Genomic DNA, 20,968 nt, shown 5'->3' with positions numbered 1-20,968 from the left:
AAAGCCTGAAGGGGAATCTTTATCAAAGTGGAGGCATTAATGGAGCTCTGCTGAATCGGATAGATTGTGATGTACTAAGCTCATACTTTACTTAAAAAATATTTAAACATAAATACACTTTACGTAAATAAATAATATATATATATATATACACACACGCACCATGCTCAAAAAAATTACAAATTTGTATATGAACATGTGACCATCTTCCAACGGACGTCAGTTGGAAGATGGTCAAATATTAAATTACAAATTTGTATATTAACATGTGACCATCTTCCAACGGACGTCAGTCGGAAGATGGTCAAATATTTAATTATTTGGAGACCTCCAAACAAAGGCATACAAATATTTAATTATTTGTCAAAGGACTTGCTTCCAGCCATTTTTTTTTATCTTTTCTTAGGTATAATCCTATATATATATATATCTATCTATACATTTCTTTTTTTTTTTTTAATAGGAAGAGAGGAGGGATCTTGAGAGTGCCCAGCCTAGCAATATCTCCAGTCCAGACTCAGCTTCACTTAATGGGATCTATTTGAAATGCTAACACAGGGCCTAACCTAACACAGGGCAAATATGATAAATAAATAATTAAAAAAAAAAAAAAAAAACAGGACAAGAGGATCAGGGGATCAGAAACTGATGATCAGGAAAAGAGACGTAATAATTAGTTTTTGCAAGGATTTGGGGCGGGCAGTGGGATCCTGGGAGTTGAGAGACAGTGGACAGAATTTTGCCGGTGCAGAGGGGCCCACATCACTCTTTTCCTCCCTACATCCACGGCCCACCCACACATTTCTCACAATGAGAACTGAGAACACAGGTGAGTTTTTCACCTTTTTTTTTTTTTTTTTTTTTGTGCAACTGCTTTTAACTCGAAAGTATTCATAATTGATGTTCTGTTTTTGGATGACATTGCCTTTAAAGCTATTGATGACATTGTTACATTATTATTTTTTTTATTAACGTATTATCACGAACGCTCTCAAGTCTTACGATTTTAGTATGAGAAATAAATCAATGAACTTACCAGATAGGTTTCGACCCATAACACAACCGCAAATATGAGGGAGACAAACATTTTTCATTTTCATGATCGCTCATTGTCTGCTGAACTATTTATTGACCAAGATTCGAATACAAAATCTAAGAGCTCAAACAATAATACCCCAGTAATTTTTCTTTTTGCCAATTGATCTACGACTCGAGAACAACATTGTTGCATTGTTGTTTACAGCTTTGTTTGTTTTGTCAATCTTTGAATTTTAATATTGCTTTGTTGAATTAAAAATTAAATGTTAAATTATTATTATTATTTGAATTAATGTATATATTAGTATTTGTATACATATATATTTTTAAATTTACATTACGTAAAAAAAAAAATATTAGTTTACTGTTAGATTAGACCTCTCCAATTTGATAATAGATCAATTCGATCTTCTTTCTTTACATGAAAAACTTTACAATTCTAATATAGTCCGATTTGAATCCTTCTTCACTCCTAAATGTATGTATATTGTGAGGAGATTTTGATGTCAAGAAATCAAACTGTTTTGCTAATTTTGTTTGAACTTATTTATTATATATTCACTTATATATATATATGGCCTATATATTGGTTTTCTTTTAAATAAAACACCAAAATGGATCATAATCATTGGGCCATTACAGTACAGAAGTAGTAATTAACAGATCGATGTTTTACCATGCATGCATATATGGCATGGCATGGGATATTACTTTAACAACCTTTTTTTCTTTCAAGATGAGACTTTGATTATATATGAGTTGATTTATTTCAAACGTCAAAAGATAGCGAATCATGACCAAAAAACAATCCTAGCTATTTGGAATGATCAGAAACACAATTTTAGTTGTTGTTGTAAGCATAACCATTTTAGTTGTTAAAATTGATAACCCAATTTATTTATATATGTAAATGTTTGCCCACCTCTTTTATGTTTCTGCTACTCTTTAATTAGTCTTTCTATATAAAAGGGATTCGTAAGGATTAGGCGATCGAGTATATATTAATAATTAGCTATATTTATTTATCCATCTTAATTTTTAGACTTAAAGAATATATATATATATATATATTCTGTTAATTTTTACATTTCTTGTAATAGAGACAATTATTTAACACCAATTAATAAAAAATAAGTAACCCTTAACATTGATTAAGAACACCGTATAAAATAGAGAGGGGGAGAAATTAGTCAATTTGCTTCAGACACGATGAGATTAGTCCATCACAAATCTAACCGTTATTATATATTCGTATAATAACTAGTCATTGATTTTGAGGATAACATCGGTTTTTAATTAGGTAAAATTAAATTTTCAAAATTTCAATTTTGTTTAATAAGTTTGTTAACAAATACGTGCATTTATTTTAAAGATAAATTAATTAAAAAATACAACACTTACTCATTTTCAAGGAAATAAATAAAATTATTACTTTCCCTCTGTGGTGTGGGAAGTAGATGTTATGAAGAGAAGAAACCAAAAAATTAAATTAAAATATTTGTATGCCTAGCTTGGACAAAAAATTAAATTTTGGATAACAATATATGTACCTTCCCCTGCAAGCAAGGATATATATGGAATTATTCAAACAGAATAATTAAATATTAGATGATGCATTGCATTGCATGCTTGTAGAGGAACGTTCATGCACAAGCTGTTTTCCTCCTACAATTAAAATTTATTGTTAAAATTAAGATTTTAAGTAGGATTGTAAGAGAATTCATAAAATTGTAAATTACAATTTTGTAAATAATTAAAAATACTCTTTAAAATTTAAAAAGTTTGTGCTAAATTGCTAATTTCACATAAGAGAAAGCAAGTTTTTCGCTCTTCATTACAAAAATGTAGCTAGCTAGCTTGCTCAAACTACTAGAACCCTCAAACACATACTAAGCCTTTGACTTTTGTGCAGAGTGAGAATTGAACTCTCAACTCACTAGATTAACACCAACTCATTCAACCGCTCAACCTATGCTCAGGGAGCATGATAGTCACGCACTTAATAATTATCATTGTACCTATACTAATTAAGTTATTAATACCAAAGAGGTATATATTTTTGTTTCTTACTAATCATCAATCTTAATATAAAATTAGACCCACCCATGATCTGATTATAATATATTTAAGATTAATTTTTTGAATCTACATCTACTTGTACTTATAGATAACAACATCACAAATGGAAAGATATACATACATATCTATTAAATATATCATGTACAAGTTGCAATATTAACAAAGTGTTCCTTCGATCTTTTATATATATATATATATATATATTACTCACAGTCACACAGCACACTCTCGCTCATTCAACACAACAATTGGACGTAATACAAAACTCAGCACAACACACACATAACACAACAATCGATTTTAAAACTTAGCAAAACATAGTCCTTGTCACCCACGACTCACATATTTAGGTTGGGTTTGATTCTCCAAAACTTTCAAAATAAACAAACAAAGAAAAAACGATCAAAACAAGATTGAAGGACAAGTTGAGATGAAAAGGGAGAAGGCCAATTATAGGGGGAATGCCAATTGCAAATAACAACCAATTAGGGTTTGCACTTTGCAAAAATAGAAGGACAAAAAAGGGGCAAACAACAAGATATATATATATATATATGTGTGTGTGTGTGTCCGTTAAAGACAAAAATATTTCTATCTTTAACCTTGAAATTGGGCAAAAAATGAATTCAGTAAAACTCAGAATTTGTAATTTTGCTCTGATTCTATCAAAAATTGATATTATATGCGAGTTGACCCATTTCATACTTATTGACTTATAACTTTGTAAAATCATGCGAATTGACTCACAATTTTAATAATAATAATTACGACTGACTGCATGTTGTGGTATTGTGCTTCGAACAAAGACATACAAATATTTAATTATTTGGAGACCTCTTAACAAAGGCAATGCATACAAATATTTACCTAGCTGGCGTTTCCTTGCCCTTAAGAGTATGGTAGAAATGATAAAATTTTCAAATATTTTTAGAAGTGACAAGAAATTAATTTTTGGTGAAAGTAGAAATATTCTATTTAATAAGGACTAATCGCATGTCTATTTAATAATGTATAAATTTACGATCGCATTCAATTTACCCGAAAATTGAATCAGGAAAAAAGGTCAGTCTCCTCTAAAATTAGACAAGCAAAATTCGAATACCCGAGTTATTAAAAAGAAAATGCGAGATAATTACTTAATCAAAAAGTATCATGTGAAATAAAAAAAAAAATAAAGTCCTCTTATTCAAAATCCCAATCATAAGATTCGTGTAACGAGGTAGCTAATGCGCTATGATGACGTAACTAACGCGCTAAATATCCTGCATGAAGAGCACGTTCACAAGAATAAAATTCATAGGGAATGATGGGGACGGGGCCAGAAATGGAGGAAAAACAGTCCGCTCTGCTTATCTTTAGCCTGTCTTTTCCCATGAACGGTTGAACAAGACGGATATATATATATATATATATGGACAAGAGTAGACAGATTAATGCATAATAAATGTCCGGCGGTTAATTGATTTTATGAAATGATTAATAATTAATAATTAGTATGACATATATACACACACGTGAGAGATTATGAAGATGAAGTGTACATCTGATCTGATTGCATGCCTCCTCCCATTCACTCTCATTCCCTTTCTTTATGGGTAAAAAAACAAGCCTTAAAATGGACCATTCCATTTCTTTAAAGCAACCAAACGTCATTCGGAAGAAATCATATTTCCATTTCTATTCCTATTCCTATTCCCATTCTCATTCCATTTAGTCTCCTTTAATTGATCTTGAACTATACAAAATCTAAAATACAATTTACTACTTATCATATTTAATATTTGTCGTCCAGATTTGGCATAAAAATAAATGTAAAGATGCTCAAACTCATGGATAAGAAAATGTTGTTAACCCTTTTGAAGAGTGATGACAATATTCTTGTTGGGAAAAATCATCTTAACAATTCCTAAGAGTGTTTACGATATGATTTGGTTTGTCTAAGCCATTTTCAATACGTTAAACCATTTATGTGATTTTTTTGTTACTCTAAACCACGTGATCTAATTAAGTTCGCGTAAACCGCATTCCATTTTGCGATGTGGTTCGGTTTAGTTTTTACAATTTTATACTAAAAAGTAAAATCAGTGTGAAAAAAATTTAGGAACAAAAATGGTCAAAAAACTTAACAGTGACTGACCATTGGTATATAATAATATTCAGTTTATTAGATTACAAAATTACTAATTATTTTGAGGTCAACCACCAGATTAATATCAAAGTTGCAATTTTCTTGTTATATGTTTGCATAAATCAAATAGAACGAAAAAAAAAGGCCCCTAGGGGCATAGCTTGATGGTTTTGGCGATTCTGTTTGGAGCATGGTCCATCATGGCTAGAGTGTTCCTCTAGGATCGAAATCTAGGGCCACTAGATTCCCTAATTTATCTCCTTCATCATACTATGGGACCAGTAAGTGAGGGCGCTCGTGATGGGACATTATCCAAAAAGTAGAACGAAAAACAGATAAGAGAAACATAAGTCAAAAAGTTACCTTCTAATGGAAAATCCCAAAAAGTATCAATTGTAATGCCCTTGACAAAATCCCTCAACTCATCCGAGACCCCAAATCTCTTGAGATCCGCCATCGTGGATGGCGTTTTCAACAAAGTGTTGACGAGAGATGACTTGATTTGGTCAGTGCGCTTCAAGGCCTCAACGTCAATCTCCTTAGATCACTTGAAGGCCTTTGAGATGATGTCAAAGAGATTTGACGAGCCAATTGTGAGATCCTGAGAATGCCTCAAGTCTTATAATAATTAAAGACTAAAAGAAAGGTGAGGATGTCGATCTCGGTGTGATGAGAGCTAAGGTAGAGAGGAAATGAGGGAAGAAAGATTAGATTAGAGTTTTATAATTTATTTTTTTATTTTTATATTACTAGATTAGTTGGGCTGTTCGATTTTTAACTGAATGTATTTTTATCAAACTGCAAATCGAACAATTTGAGGATTTCTTAAACCATCTCAAACCGTTCTCCTAAAAAAACTGTGGTGTGGTGCAGTCGGTTTTTACAATTTAGCTATTTTTTGAACATCATTAGCAATTCCTGTTTTTCACATTATTTTCTAAATAAATAAGCAAAATTTGTACATTATCATAGACATGAATGAATGGGCCTCCATTGAGTTCTGTAATGTTTCGGGGTTTCTTTAGTTTGTCAGGTTTGGAGGCTTTTAATTGAGCCTCATAGGGGTTTTGTGATGGGCTGAGGTTAAGTTTTGCTAGGCCCTTAGTCGATGTTGGGTTTTATTTTGTTTTTTCTAGTATTGTGGTCTGTTCGCTTATTGCCCGAGTTTAGGCTCTCCATGTATCAGCTTAATGTTTTTTGCCCCGCAGTAAGATTCTTTATAATTAATGTTAGCAAAAAATAAAATAAAAAATAAAAAAAGACTTGAGCATGATAAACTCAATCGATTATAAAAAGGCCCAATTTGGGGTATAAAATCCAAATTTAAGCTTATAATCCAATAATAATATGTTAATAAAGATGTGCAAACTCACCTCCATACATATACATACAGATATATATATATATATATCCATCTTGTTCAACAGTTAACTGAAAAAGACAAAGGCTAAAGATCAATAACAATATGGACCAAGACCAACAACAGGAGTACTCAGATTAATACATAATAAATGTCGCGCGCTTAATTGATTTTATGAAGTACATTAACACTACACGAGCCATAATTTGTTCTAAACTTGCATTAATCCCACTTTTTTATCTATACAAAACATGCCTGACGTCTGCTCTTGAACAGACCAGTATTACAGATTAATAATTAATTAGGCTGGCAGTAACATGAGAGGTTATGAAGAAGAATTGTATATCTGATGCATGCATAAAGAAAGTAATTAAAGATAACCAACGAGAGAAATTAAACTTTATTTAGTCACTCATGATCTAGAAATTAATCAACCAATATATCTGGATATTAATTAAGCCACCAAGATCATCATAATCATCATCATCATCATCCACATAATGGGAGCTGCCATGTTTCCAATAATCTGATTTGCTGAATTTTCATAGGGCAAGGCCTGCTGGGAGGGGCTCATACGATCAAAACTGTGAGGAGCAGGAGAAGGAGCTGCTGCCGTTGGCGGCGCTGCCACCGGGTTGTCGACGGTGATGACCAGCTTCTGGCCTCCGACGGCGCAGTGCTGGCCGACGCCGCAAATGTACCACTTCCGGCCGGGAGTCGCCAGCACGATGGTGTCGTTGCCGGAAGTTAGAGCTTCTTTCAGTGGAGGCTTGGTGCAGTTCTGGAAGGCTGTTCCGTTCACCTTGAAAACGTTGTGAGCTCCGGCGGGATATTGAAAGACTGCAGCATGATATTGATTAATTTGGTCATAAATTAATTAAGATTTAAAATTAATGTTTCGAATATTTAACTGAAAGCAACAGTAAAATCAAACAGGCCTAGAACTTACTGAGCTTGTCTCCAACTCGGAAATCTTTGCCTTGCGCCCAAGCTTGATAATCGAAGTTTATCGTCCAACCCATCTCATCTCCGACTATAAAGTCCTTGCCGGAGACGATGATCGGAAAAATGACAGCAAGAATTATGAAGACATGCTTGGCTGCAGCCATAGAAGATAGCTAGCAGATTGATTCTCCCTTTAACTTAAAAAAAAAAACTCAACTCCTTATTTGAACTATTTATAGATGGGGTTGGCCCTATTTATCGATAGGGTTCTCCTATTTGAACTCCCTCGATTGGAGACGTCAAAGTCCGTGTAAAACAACCAGAAATATACTCAAACCCGCCGGCACCGAATTGGCGAATTCAATTTCGTTTTTGAAAATGGTATTCTCACGTAATTTTAATTAGCATGTATAGAAATTAATGGCAATTAAATTGATGTAGCACTGCGACATTAATATTTTAGGACTATTGTTACCCTAATGCAAAAGTTCGAGGACATTAATGAAGTAAAGTCCTCCATAAAATTATTATCTTAGTATCGCTAGCTATCCTTCCATTTTGTTGTATCACAGAGATAGCTAGAGAGAATGTCACCACAAACTACTAAACGATAAGTTTAGTTAGGATTTGCCTTGCCACTGCCCATATACATATGGGACGGCAAATTAAGTGCAGGCTTGTCAGCTATCCCCCTAACTGACTACAGTAGGATAGGACGTCTTTTTTCCAACCGAATTTACCCATTAAATAAGATCGATTGATCTTTGTTTGTGCCAATTAATTCACAGCAAGGTTTAAATAAATATTTAGCATGGGCTGCTTTATGCGTTTGGGCCATAATAAATAGGCCTGCCTGTTGCCTTTTTATTGGGCTCTGACACATTTCACAGGTCTAGTGTGGACAACAGCTGCTGTATAACTTATTAGGTTTGTCAATATCCATCAAGTATTGTTGATTTTGTAGATGAAGAAGAAGAAGAAGAGAGATGAGATCAAATCATCGAATCATAAATCTCAACCCACAAAAGGGAGATCAATTAATGTCTCGTTCGGATACTTGTTTTATGTAAGTGTTGTATGTGTTCTAAATAGCCTTTAAAATTTCTCCAATCCATGTCATGCTCGTGGTAAGGGCGAATCAAGGGGGTTGGATTGAGTTTTAATTTGTACAAATTTCAGTTCAAACATTAATATATACGTACTTTAGTTTTTTATTCATTCTTTTTAACTCTTTACCCTTTGTTTATCTCACGCAATCCAATCCACTGTCCACCTCTTCTCTATATCTACCCCTAACTCATGCAAATAAAAATATAGATATATAAGGTATTTTTATGTATATACATAAACATACACATAAAACACAAAGGACATTAAATAGTTACACATCGCATCCTAAAAAAAAATATGCCAGGAGGACGTTTTGTAAAACATTTTTGTCTACACAACACACAGACACACACAGTTTTAGTAATTGTCTTCACAGGTCACAATATACAAGACGTTGCAAAAGTAGAGTTTTCTTGATCAACACAATTAGAATCGTTGATTAATTAAGCTTTGGCCATTTGCCTGATTTCCCTCTACTTATATATATATATATATATATATCCACTTAATCACTTCTCCATCAACTAAAAGACTGACAAACTCCAGCGCCAGCCTCTGAGGTTCCAAGCTTAAATATTGCATAAGCTCCAATAGCCAGCAGAATCAACACCGCCGCCGCCTTTACCAGCACCATTCTCTTCCCCGGCTTCGGTTCCGAAACTTCCATGCGGTGTTTGGCTCTGACTCTGTCATCAACCTTGGGCCTCTTAACGCCTTGCTCCGGCTGCTGCGGTCCGCTGGATCTTGGCTGCTCCTTTTCTGGAGCTTGTTTTGCTAATGGCGCCGGCAATTTCTGGCCCGCGGCCGGGAGAACTTTCTTTGGCAACCCAATGTGAAGAAGGCCGCGAGATAATTTGGCATGAATTCGAGTTGGGTCGCAGTCATTGGAGATTTGGATTTCTTTGATGAAACGGCTTGTTCTCGTTTTATCAATTGGACGTTCTCCGGTAATTCTCATTAGTCCCCTATTGCTAATATGGACCTTCAGTTGTTCCTTCCGAAACTCTATCACAGTAAAGGAAGATCGGTTAAAAAAAAAAACTAAAACCCGAGAGTTTATCTGTGCACATATTCAGAAATTACAAAAAAAAAAAAAAAAGACAGACTATGATGTAAATTAAGTCAAAATTCTATTTTCCCAATATAAACTTAACAAAATGAAACATAATTTTCGGACCAAAATGATCAGTATCCTAACAAAAGACATGTTATATGCATACTAAAAATTTGATTTCTTGGAACAAACAAATATAGAATCTTATTTACATAAATAAAGAGAAATTAAAATAATCGATGTCCATGAATTAATAGCCAAGTTCAAAAATACTTAATCATCGATCTTAAGATGTCAATGGTATTTTTTTTGGTCCTGTAAGCTCAATTGTTTGCATAAATATAATCTTTTTCAGGGTTTTTTTAAAAACTATATAGGGAAATGTTTTTATTTTCTAAATTTGTAATGTAATAAAACAAAACTTTCCAAACCAATCTGTGGAGTAGCTGGCTATTGGCTAATGTTGTGGCACTTGATTTTGTCCTCTAGCTAATGTTAAGGTGTGACATATATATATATATTACACAAATTAAAATAATTAATCCTAATTCTTTTATCAAATTAATATGTTGTTAATCTCAGATTCGATCATTTTGAAATAATTAAAAAACATTCTAAAAAGTAAAAATAGAATTTTGCGACTATATATTAGAAACAGTACCAGGGAGATGGACAATGAGAGTCTCCTGGGCTTCCTCTCTTTGCCAAGTACAGAGAGGTTCAAAATCTTCGTAAGTTTGCACCATGGCAGCGGCGTTGTTGGGCTGATCCATTGGAGGTTTTCTCTTGCTTTTCCAGAAGAAGTTGCGAACTCTTGAACCAGAAAACAGAGGCATATCGCTCTGTAATTCTAGGGCACTCTTTTATACAATGGCAATGGAGGTGAATGAATGGGTTTTGTTGGTGTTAGCTAAGAGGTTTCTTTTGGGTTTTCCTCTTGAAGAGGGAATAGTTGGTATTTCCCAACTTTGGAGCCTTCTTTGGCCGCTTTGTGAGTCTTCGGAGATTCTTTGTCACTTGTGGGTGATGTTCCATTTGCATGGGCAATGCCCTGGATTCCTCTTTCTGGTTCTAACATTTTCATGCAATTAATCTTCAGGCTTTGCAGCATCTCCTCTGCCAAACACCTTTCATCTTTCAATTCAATTTCTCAACGCCAAGAAAAGGCACCTTCTGTTTGGATCCAAGAAAAATCATGCATCTCACGAAAAGATGGTTTTTTTTTTTTTTTTATTAGGTAAACATGAAGCTCTTGTGCTTCCTCAAACTCAGATTCATGGAGGAAAAAGTTTGAGAAATTTATTATTGGAATCTATTTAGACTTTTAGTCCTTTTTTTTTAGTTCTAATAAAAAAAAAACTTAAAAGGATGAAAGACTCCTGGATACAATACTGAGTTATAAGAAATTCATAGAAAATAATAACAAAGACAATAATAATTTATGAACTAAAATTCATATAATAGACTATATAACTAGATTAAAACTTGATATATCATTATGATTGGTAGCTAATTACTGTGTATGCACTCTCGGAAACACTAGAATGAATTAGGTTTAAAGTGCAGATGGCAATTAATTGATAAAACATTAACTGGCCAAGGCAACAAGAAAGTCCCTGCAATCCCCCAAAGGGAAGCTTTCAGAAATGGCGTCTCTCAGCTCCATCCCATATTTCTTCTTGAAGAAACTCTTGATTTCATTCATGTCAGGCCCTGCCCTGCTTATCATCACCCTTGCCAAACCACTTTTATCTCTCTGCCTGCCCTTAAGGCATTCATACAAGCTCTGCAACAAATCATGTTCCAAAAATTCAAAAAAATATATTTAAAAAAATCAGTAAAAAAGAAGATCAAATAATTAATTACCTTGGAGTAATATTTCTGTGGGTTGTATATGCATTTGATAACCACTTTGAGAGCATCTTCGAACTCCCCGTGGTTCTCGGTCTTGAGTGACTGCAATTAGAACGATCCATCATTCAAATCCCACACATTTTGTCCACCAAGTGGAAGAATCAACGGGAAATTGATTAAAATATGGGGCTTAATTAGTAATTACCTTAGTGTAATCATGGCCATAGATGCGCTTATAGGTGGAAAGTGTGAGCTTGAGCTGAGGAATGCTCCTTTTGCTGAGTATTTCCAGGACGACGGCTCCATCAATGGCGCCTGGCTTCCCCTCCCCTGTTTGGTACAGCCGCCTGGCGTCACTCTGGGCAACGTGCTGGCTGAAGTCTGCTTGGTGGGCCTTGTGTGAGGCTCCCAGTGCCATCAAAATCTGTCAATTCCAACCCACACAATCATGTTAAATTCCCAAAAATCGACATCCTTCTCTCTCGGAAAAATGATGAAACTCTAGAAGCATGAAAATTTTGCCAGGTCCTTGTCAGTGTTTGAGAGGGAATAAATACATTAACTAATAAATGGGTGTACTTGTATGTCCGCTATTACGGGATTCAATTCGGACGCCTAACCATCCATTAATTATAGTAAACGCCTAGCTAAAGCCTGGATAATAGCACCACTAGTTATCGGTATCGGCATGACCAAAACACCAGACGGGAAGCTGCTAACAAAGAGCTCACCTTTTGGAATGGATGGGGAGGTTCAGCAGAGACAATATCCTGGTCCAGTTGCCGCCTGAATTTCTTCTGATAAGCTTGCTTGAGCAGGGCAACATGGGTTGATTTTCGACCCGCAAAAATCTCAACGAGGGTCCTGTAGTTGACGAAGCCCTGGCGATGATCAAGAGCCTCCATAGCCAAGGCCGCGTCGAGCTCAACCGGATCAAGCAACCACAGGGACAAGACTGAGCAGAGACGGGGCGAAGCCGCAGGCTCATTTTTTTGGAGACAATCAAGCAGGTCATTGCCGTACATTTGGCTGTAAGTTTCTCTGATTTGCCTCCTTTCTTCCTGGGTTCGGGAGGCCAGGTGGCTCAGACTGCCCCAGGAATCGTGAATCTGCTTGCAATCTTCCTCGCAGGTGGGGGTCTTGGCGGCCATGGCCGGGGGAAATTGGAGGGGAAAGTGACTTGGGTGCCAAGGAAAAAAGGGGTGGGTTTTAAGGTATGGGGCGGAGGAGGAGGAGGAGGAGGAGGGAAAAAGGAAGGGAATGTGAGGAATGATGTGGAAATGAAGGTGCGGTGTAACATGTGGCGAGTGAGGTCTTGTCCATTAGTGAGAACTTTATGGGTTTCCTAGTAGACTATGAGTCCCCAATCTGATTATTTTGGATGCCTTTCCAGGACCCATAACCTTTCCTCAAGGGGAGGGGAAAATATCGGCTTACCTGAATTAGTCTAATTGAATTTATGGAATTGATCAGTTCGATTGATTTTTTTGTTACATCAATTTCATTTAGTTAAATTAGTTTGTAATTTTTTATTTAAAATAATCAAATTAATTGAATTGATCGAAATTATAAAACGATATCGTTTTGAACATAGTATAAAAGAAAAATAGAATGACGAAGAACTAAATCAATGCTTTAGGCGGTGTTCTTTTTGTATTTTAATTTTGTGTTTTGAGTTTTAAATTCATTTTGAATTTTGTGATTTGAGTGTCTGTTTTGAAATTTTTAAAAATGCGTTCTTTTTATCATTCTGAAAAATTATTTCTCAAAATAGAAAACTAAAAAACATGTTTATTTTGAAATTTTAAAAACAGTTTTTTTTTTTTGTTATTATAATATTTTATTTAATAAATTATAAATTTGATTCAAATACTTTAAACTATAAAATAAAATTCAAATAAAATAAAACAAAAAAATCAACAACCTTAGAAATATCATTTAAAAAAATTAATATAAACAAAACATATCACATATTCAGTTTAATAAATAAATAAAATAAAACAAATCAAATAACACAAAAAAAAAAATCAAATCAGGGAGCCGCAACCCATCTTCTTCATTAGGATTTTTTGTAGGGCCATCTTTTTCATCTATGGTTTTTTGTGGGGGGCGCTAGTCGCGATGGCGGCGAAGGGCGTTGGTTGCGATGAGGGGCATTAGTCGCGGTAGTGGTGGTTGTGGAGGGCCAGGTCGATGACGGTGGAGGGCACTGGTCGCGGTACTGGTCATTGTGGCGGTGGGGGCGTTGGTCATAGTGGTGATGGAGTTGAAGGTGGACGACGATGGCGATGGTGGTGGTTGTCAATGGCCAGAAGAGGAAAAGAGAATAGAGAGAAAATAGGAAAGAGAGATAGAGGAGTGGGTCTGTATGTGTGCGGGTGGGGGATGGAGGTTATTTTTTGCATTTTGCACTTGTATTTGTGTTTTTAATGTATTTTTACTGAAAACACCTTATTTTGGGTTTTCTTAAAAAAAAATTAATTGTTTTTGAAAACATGTTTTTGAAAATAATGAAAAGAACGCGTTTTTAGTGTTTTCAAAAACTGAAAAAAGAAAACGATCCAAAAATGAGAAAGAAAAGAGGCTCTTAGTCTTTTTGCCTTAGCCTTTGCTCAACCATTTCCATTCCCTTTTATCTCTGACTTTCCGACAATTCTATCGTTATTTTTGATACAGATGCAAATGTCGACACCGACATTGATCCTTTTTCTCTATCTCTAACATCAACGACAACCAACTCTGTTCCCATCAACCATTGGTACCAACATTTCTCTCTCCTTCCATTGGCTCAAACTATCTTTGTTTCCTTTATATATTCATAGCATATAGGCTTAGGCCCCCTCAATAAGTTTATTTTGACAACTCTCTTGTAGGTGGGTATTTTAAATTAAAACTTATATTTATTGAAATCCAACCATTAGATTCTTTTAATTTTTAGGTATGTGAGTCACTAAATCAAGGCCAATTTGATAGTCAATTCCAATTGCCAGAATCTACCGTAGATGGTGTCAGTGATATTTTTTTAAAGACAAGTTTTGAATATTTTGACAATAAAATTAATTTTTTAATTTATAAAAAAAAATTATTAGATCAGACTCATTTTTGAATATATGCACCACTCTAGTTTGAGAAATTCGATGATTAGTTTCAATCATTGGAACCACTAACCGACTAGGTGGCAACAATAAGGCAGAAAATTAATTCGGTCTGTTCCGTTATTTTTAGGTTTGTTTAATTTATTTGGTTAGTTCAGTTTTCACAAATTTTGTTTAATTTTTGGTTAGTTTAGTTTTTAGGTTTGTTCGGTAAATTCAATTTAATTTTGTACAATAATTTAAAAAATTTAATTAATTTAATAACCAAACTGACCATTTACAAGCCACAATTTACACGCCCTACTTTTCCTCCATCTTTCTGTCTCCCCCTCCATACACGCGCATATAAACCGTAACGCAGGTCAAAAAGGTGTTTCTTGTAAAGAAAAAACAAAGGGTTGGTTGAGGTGAAAACAAAGGGTTGGTTGCCTGAGAAATTTACAAAGCAGAGGTGAAACTGTGTAGAAATTGCATAAGAATATAAAGATCTTTATTTCTCTGTTTTCATTTCTACAAAAAAATAAAAATATGTTCAATTTTATTAAATATTAAACTAATTTTATACTTTAAAAAATAAAAATATATATTCAAAATCATACAAAAGAAAAGGGAGAGGTGAATGGTTAGGGTAGCCTCATGTCTACTATCTCCCTAGTTTAGTTGTCAAGTTTTTTTTAATTATTATTTTTGACTTTCTTATTTTATTTTTAAATGCTAGAAAATAATAATTATAATAATAATAATTTGATATATTTAAAAGGAACGGATGTCTACTATTTGAATACTATTTATTATTTTGTTAATATATAGATACTTTTTTTGTTTAATTTTTTATTTTTAATTTAAATATTTGATAATGAGTTTTATTTTATTTTCATCATAAATTTGTGTTAATATTGTTATATAGTTTTTTTTTTTTGTAATTGTAGGATAATTAATACACTTTAAAGTTTTAAACCTTTTATGATAAATTTTATATCATAATTTTTAATTCATATATATTTGTTTTTTATCATAATTTTAATTAATATATATATATATTTTATTTTATAAAAATATATTTCCAATTTAAGTATAGTCCAATTACTGAACCATAACATTGTGCATAATTAGTTAAAATATCTCACAAATTATAATCTTTAATAGATCAGGTAAAATTAAATAAATATTTGTCGAGACAAAAAGTGAAAATGTAAACAGTCTGACTACTTTATTTTCTTAAGATCCCCAAACTCTTATTTTAAATTCTTTCTCCTTCCTAATAAAAGTTGCCTCCTCAAGCCATAACTTTATTTCCGTGAACCATAATTTATATAAGAGTTGATTTTCATGAATTATGATGACAAGCTTGAATTTGGCATTGAAGACATAATTTTTGACTTCTGTGAAATGGCATTGAAGGCCCAAAACGTAGACCCTATTGGGTTGGGGGGGCCCTGGGTCTTGGTCTGGGTTGGAAAAGCAACTCAGGGACATAAAGGATTGTTATTTGGAGGATTTGTATATAATTTCATTTCTTGACTTAAATTAGTTGGATTAGGGCATTGAGACTCGTCCTCTAATACCATTTATTGACTTAAATTTTCCTTTTCTTCTTTTATCTCTGATTTATAAATGATAGAACAGCTATATATGGTATGGCGTAAGGTTTGGAATTATTATATATAAATATTGTTAATTAATACTATTGGTTATAAACAAATTAAGAAATTATTTTTATGAAGTAATTAAGAAATTGTTTTCACTAATTATATGATATTATTGTTATAATTTTAAGATATTTATGTTAGTGTGTGTGGAGCCTAATTATCATACATATATATTTTTGTTGTCCTAATTTTTTTTATATAATAATGTATTCTCTTATAATCTCCAATTGGGTTATAGTGAAAAAATTTATAGCGACGGTAAAATCGACGTAACTCTTACATCGAAAGTGAATCACTATAAATCTCATTTGTCCTTCTTACTTGTTTTGATAATTTTTCTTTCTTCTGTTATTTAGGATTAAAACTTTAATTCTAACAATTTACAACCAAAATGCAAATAAATTTAACAAAGAAAAAGAGTTCTTGGCACTTTTGGAACTTTAGAAATAATGAAAAACAATATACGTACGTATATCCATAGTCAAATGACCTTGGATTGTTGAGAGATCGTGCGGGACAAGTTTGTGTACAAGCAGTTGAAGCGTGCTGGAGTCCATGTGGGTGTCTGGAGACTTGTACGCAACCAAATTGGATTGGAAATGGTACCACATGTTTTGTGGTTAGGACAAATATCCACTTATAAAGAGGAGAGGGTATGCAGTATGTATGATAACATATGGTTGAGCGACTAGAAAGAAAGAAAGAAAGAAGGAATTGATCAATGGTAAACCAAATGACATTGAACGACGCTGGTGGCTTCAATAAAGCAGATGCCAAGAAATATCAAATTGCCAATATATTTATATCACAAATTAATCCCTTCCCACAGATTGTCCCTAGCTTTATGCATGCCTAACGTGACGGATTTCTGTTGCCACCACTTAATTTGTTCCACATCACATGCTGTGTCAAGCTGGAAGCCTGACCTCTAAAGATTTGTTTGGCAAAGAAGCCAAAACTGGGACTTTTGGCTGCCATCGAGGAATAATTGACTTTGGATGCATGTGAAGAGCCACCTACTCTCTCCAACTTTTTAACTTGGGACAAATATAGCCAAACGCGCCCCATGTTCTCCCTCCCTCCCTCCAGTTGCTTACAATGTTCCTTGTATTAATGCTTATTGTTATCCTTTTTCTAAAAACCAAATATGTATTGTGCATATTCAATAAGTTTATATAATGTACACTTAAAAGTAAATTGGTGGCTCTAAATTGTTATTAATATGAAAATAGATTAGCAATGCCACTTAAAATAACACGGAAAGTTCTCTAAAAAGTATCCAATTAACTTTCAATTTACTTTTAATCTTATACCCAACTTTTGATTTTATTAATTAAAATATTTAATTTCAATTTTAAATTGTATCGTTATATTTATCGTTAATGGTTCACGTCACAACTCATGTTGGTTGGCTGCTTGTTCATTAAGTGACAATAACTTATCATCTAGGAGGTCAAAGGTTACATAGATGACAAAAGAATCACAAAAACTTTTACCTATCATCTCAAATTATGTAGGTTTTTTCATCTCGTCAACTAATTAAAATAAAAATAATTATAATATAATTATTATATTACTTGCATCAAATAACATAATAATTATTTAATGTGAATAATTTAAAAGAAGGGGTGTGGGCCCCATGAGAGTGATGGAGGTCATACATCACCTTCTCTTGTTATCATGTTAGTCCATGTCGGACACAAACACAAACGCAGATCAACTTTGTTAATTGTAAATATAAGGATAACAGAAATCAATTTATAGTAAAGATTACTATTGAAAATTATATTAAGGAGATTAAAAGTTAAGTTTAAAGTTCAACTATTTTTTGATAATTTATTTAGAATAATATAAAAATATATATTTGATTTTGTCCAACTCAACATAATTAAATACAATATTAGTCTTATTAGATACCTTATAGAATTCAAACTAAAGATAGATGTAAATGTTTAACCATCTGAGTCAACGTCTTGTTCAATTACAACTCTAATAAGATTTTTGTTCAATTGTTGGTCACATATGGGAAAAGGGCGAAGCACCCTCCAACTTAAGAAATTATGCTATTCAAGGTATATATAATATAAAAGGTATGATGCAGAATATAAAACGTGTATTATATAATATACATTTAAATTGTGCATCATATTGTTTATATTATATAAAAGAGTTCTCTTAATAATGAGTGTTTTAAACATTATTATGGTGTACTTAATTATATTTTTTCTTGTCTCTTACTAAGAATGGTCATGAGTTTAATGGGATCTTATCTATTGTATTATATAAAAAGGTAGAGTAATTTAGTATTATGAAACTTTGAATTTTTAAAATATATTTTATATATTTCGTTTGTAAAAGGTAAAAATAAACTCTATTAATAAAATTTAAACTCATAATTTTTAAATTACAATTAACAACCCCAAACTGCAAAGGAGCGAGAGAAGAAAGAAAGAGAATAAAATATTAAACAGAAAATTATGTGAAGATATTTTGAGTAATAAATTAATTTAAATAAAGATTGTTTAAGGCCATCTCTAATAGGATTCCCATTTTTTATTGCCAAGCTAAATATAAGGAGCCAAACAAAAATTGCTACATCTAATGCTGCTCACCATTGCCATATTGATTTGCGAAAAATTGTCAAAGCTTAAAACCATCGTCATAAGTGGTGATCCAAATCTACCTAGCCATGTTTGCCATCTTTCCTCAAGAAGGCCGATTTCATTTGGCAAAGACAAAATTGATCGTCCACAAAAATTATAGATGAGGCGAGATCAAATTTGGAGAAAATATGCTAAACAATGGAAGCGACGATCAATAGAAGAACGATTGGCGAAAGCCATCAATGGCGATGTGGTGAACGATCGGCATTTACTAGCATAAAGGTTCACTGTTTATTATCCTCCAACAGAAAAGTTTCAATAGAAAAGCCATGTGATTTTTTTCAGAATGTTTTATTTATTTGATTATTTTTGTATATTTGATTAATTATTAATTTGTGTATTTGATTATTAATTTTGTATATGTATGTATTTGATTATTTTGTATATTTGAGTATTGATTACTTGTGTATCTAATTATTTTGTATATTTAATTATTAATTTTGTATATGTGTGCATTTGACTATTGATTATGTGTAGTGAAAATTATTAATTTTTATAGTAGTGAAAATTATAAATAAGGTAAAATAAATAGAATTGAAATTTATTAATAAATAAATAAAATAAGAAGTTAAATAAAAAAGAAAATAAAGAATGTGGTTGGAGTATGTACAGTTTTTTGGATAAAATTAAAATAGAGAGTAAATTATTTATAATATAATAATAGGAATTAAGATAGGAAAATGCATCGAAGATGGCTTAACAACAAAATAATATAAAAAGGTTATTATATATCAGTTAAAAATAAAAAAGATTTTTTTTTGTGATTTTTAAAATACTCAGAATACAATTTATAATGAATGTGAGGGTGTGTTTGATAATATAAAAATTTCATAGAAAATGTCATATTCGAATAATTAAATTCCATCTTTGTTATTTAATATACTGTATTTTTTATGGAATTAAATTCTATGATACACAACCCATTAAAACATGTTTTGATTCATTTTTTACGAAAAATTAATTCTAAGAGAATGATGATTTTTGCTTTCAATGAAAGTTAGAAAATATTTTATTTTTCAAGTAAATGGAATCAAACAAATCCTTAGTGTAAATGCCATTGATCAAATAAGTATGGATATTAGTGCAATACCTGAAACTTAGGTGCCGAATGCACAAATATATTAGGAGAACAGTGTAATTACACAAATATATTAACGTCTGAAACGTTCGAGGTTGGCACTCGACAGTTCGCTCGCAACTATCAATGAGCACCTCCACATAACCGCCGAAATGTCTTATTTTATTCAAAATTTGTCTTTAGTCCTTATATTTATCTTAAATGTAACTTGCACCCTTGCAAAACAAAAAATTATTTTGTAAGAAAAATAGAACACTCAAAATAGTATTTAATTTATACCAATAAAATCAATAATCAATAATAACAGACATATTATTTATATTATCTATCTCGATATTTTAAAGTAATAAGGAAATAAATTTAAAATATAATTATTTATATTTTTCTAAATATTTTTAATATAAGTTGTTAAGACATATAAAATTAATTAAAAGTAAATTTTCTTTTACAAGCATGTCATATTATATTTTTTAAGATTAAATTTTAAATTAGATATACTCTCACTTTTAAAGAGATTTTGTAATTTATTTTTGACGTGTAAGATCTTTATGTTTTATTTATTTATTAAAGCACAAGTTTGAAAAGAATTTATCATATTTCAATTTAATTCCTGATAATATACGATGAATACACTCCTCTTATTATAACTATTTTTATTTATATTATTATTCGTTAAATAGAAAAGTAACGAGGAAAAAACAAATCAATAGAAAAGGGAAATTTTGCTTCATCCACGTGGCAGGCTGTAAACATGCCACGTCTGAAAGAAATCGTGGCTGGAGAGACAAGTTGAGTTCCTTAGCTCCGGCCGCATGTGAGGAACGGGAATTCCCACACAGCACCGTTATTTCCGCTCATAGTAACAAGGCCATAATCGTCAATTCACTTTCCAATCCCCATTTTGCCCTTTGCATA

At 32.5% G+C, this 20,968-nt stretch overlaps 3 protein-coding genes across 3 annotated transcripts; all 3 read right to left on the bottom strand.

Moving 5' to 3' along the window:
* Positions 1-7,059: 7,059 nt before the first annotated feature.
* On the bottom strand, positions 7,060-7,714 carry LOC127790170 (blue copper protein 1b-like). Its single transcript, XM_052319469.1, has 2 exons — positions 7,555-7,714; positions 7,060-7,445 (listed from the first exon to the last, which is right to left on the bottom strand). Exons 1-2 carry the CDS (start codon positions 7,712-7,714, stop codon positions 7,060-7,062), a joined length of 546 nt encoding a protein of 181 aa, XP_052175429.1.
* A 1,221-nt stretch (positions 7,715-8,935) lies between these two features.
* Positions 8,936-10,982, bottom strand: LOC127789734 (inactive protein RESTRICTED TEV MOVEMENT 2). The gene is made up of 2 exons (XM_052318686.1): positions 10,376-10,982; positions 8,936-9,665 (listed from the first exon to the last, which is right to left on the bottom strand). Exons 1-2 carry the CDS (start codon positions 10,548-10,550, stop codon positions 9,181-9,183), a joined length of 660 nt encoding a protein of 219 aa, XP_052174646.1. The 5' UTR covers positions 10,551-10,982; the 3' UTR covers positions 8,936-9,180.
* A 195-nt stretch (positions 10,983-11,177) lies between these two features.
* On the bottom strand, positions 11,178-12,841 carry LOC127789733 (annexin Gh1-like). The gene is made up of 4 exons (XM_052318685.1): positions 12,300-12,841; positions 11,774-11,992; positions 11,581-11,670; positions 11,178-11,500 (listed from the first exon to the last, which is right to left on the bottom strand). Exons 1-4 carry the CDS (start codon positions 12,717-12,719, stop codon positions 11,303-11,305), a joined length of 927 nt encoding a protein of 308 aa, XP_052174645.1. The 5' UTR covers positions 12,720-12,841; the 3' UTR covers positions 11,178-11,302.
* Positions 12,842-20,968: the final 8,127 nt, after the last annotated feature.

Source organism: Diospyros lotus, chromosome 14 (assembly GCF_014633365.1).
Source record: "Diospyros lotus cultivar Yz01 chromosome 14, ASM1463336v1, whole genome shotgun sequence".
In the NCBI taxonomy this organism is placed as follows: domain Eukaryota; kingdom Viridiplantae; phylum Streptophyta; class Magnoliopsida; order Ericales; family Ebenaceae; genus Diospyros; species Diospyros lotus.
This window is presented reverse-complemented; position numbering and strand designations above follow the sequence as displayed.

What these genes read in the sequence shown, in the direction of transcription:
- LOC127789733 (XM_052318685.1), bottom strand. Translation starts at nt 12,719, where the DNA reads ATGGCCGCCAAGACCCCCACCTGCGAGGAAGATTGCAAGCAGATTCAC. An exon ending in CTCCCCATCCATTCCAAAAG is followed by an intron (nt 11,993 to 12,299) that starts GTGAGCTCTTTG and finishes TGGAATTGACAG; the next exon opens with ATTTTGATGGCACTGGGAGC. An exon ending in ATGGCCATGATTACACTAAG is followed by an intron (nt 11,671 to 11,773) that starts GTAATTACTAAT and finishes TTCTAATTGCAG; the next exon opens with TCACTCAAGACCGAGAACCA.
- LOC127789734 (XM_052318686.1), bottom strand. Translation starts at nt 10,550, where the DNA reads ATGCCTCTGTTTTCTGGTTCAAGAGTTCGCAACTTCTTCTGGAAAAGC. An exon ending in TCTCATTGTCCATCTCCCTG is followed by an intron (nt 9,666 to 10,375) that starts GTACTGTTTCTA and finishes TTACTGTGATAG; the next exon opens with AGTTTCGGAAGGAACAACTG.
- LOC127790170 (XM_052319469.1), bottom strand. Translation starts at nt 7,714, where the DNA reads ATGGCTGCAGCCAAGCATGTCTTCATAATTCTTGCTGTCATTTTTCCG. An exon ending in CCGAGTTGGAGACAAGCTCA is followed by an intron (nt 7,446 to 7,554) that starts GTAAGTTCTAGG and finishes ATCATGCTGCAG; the next exon opens with TCTTTCAATATCCCGCCGGA.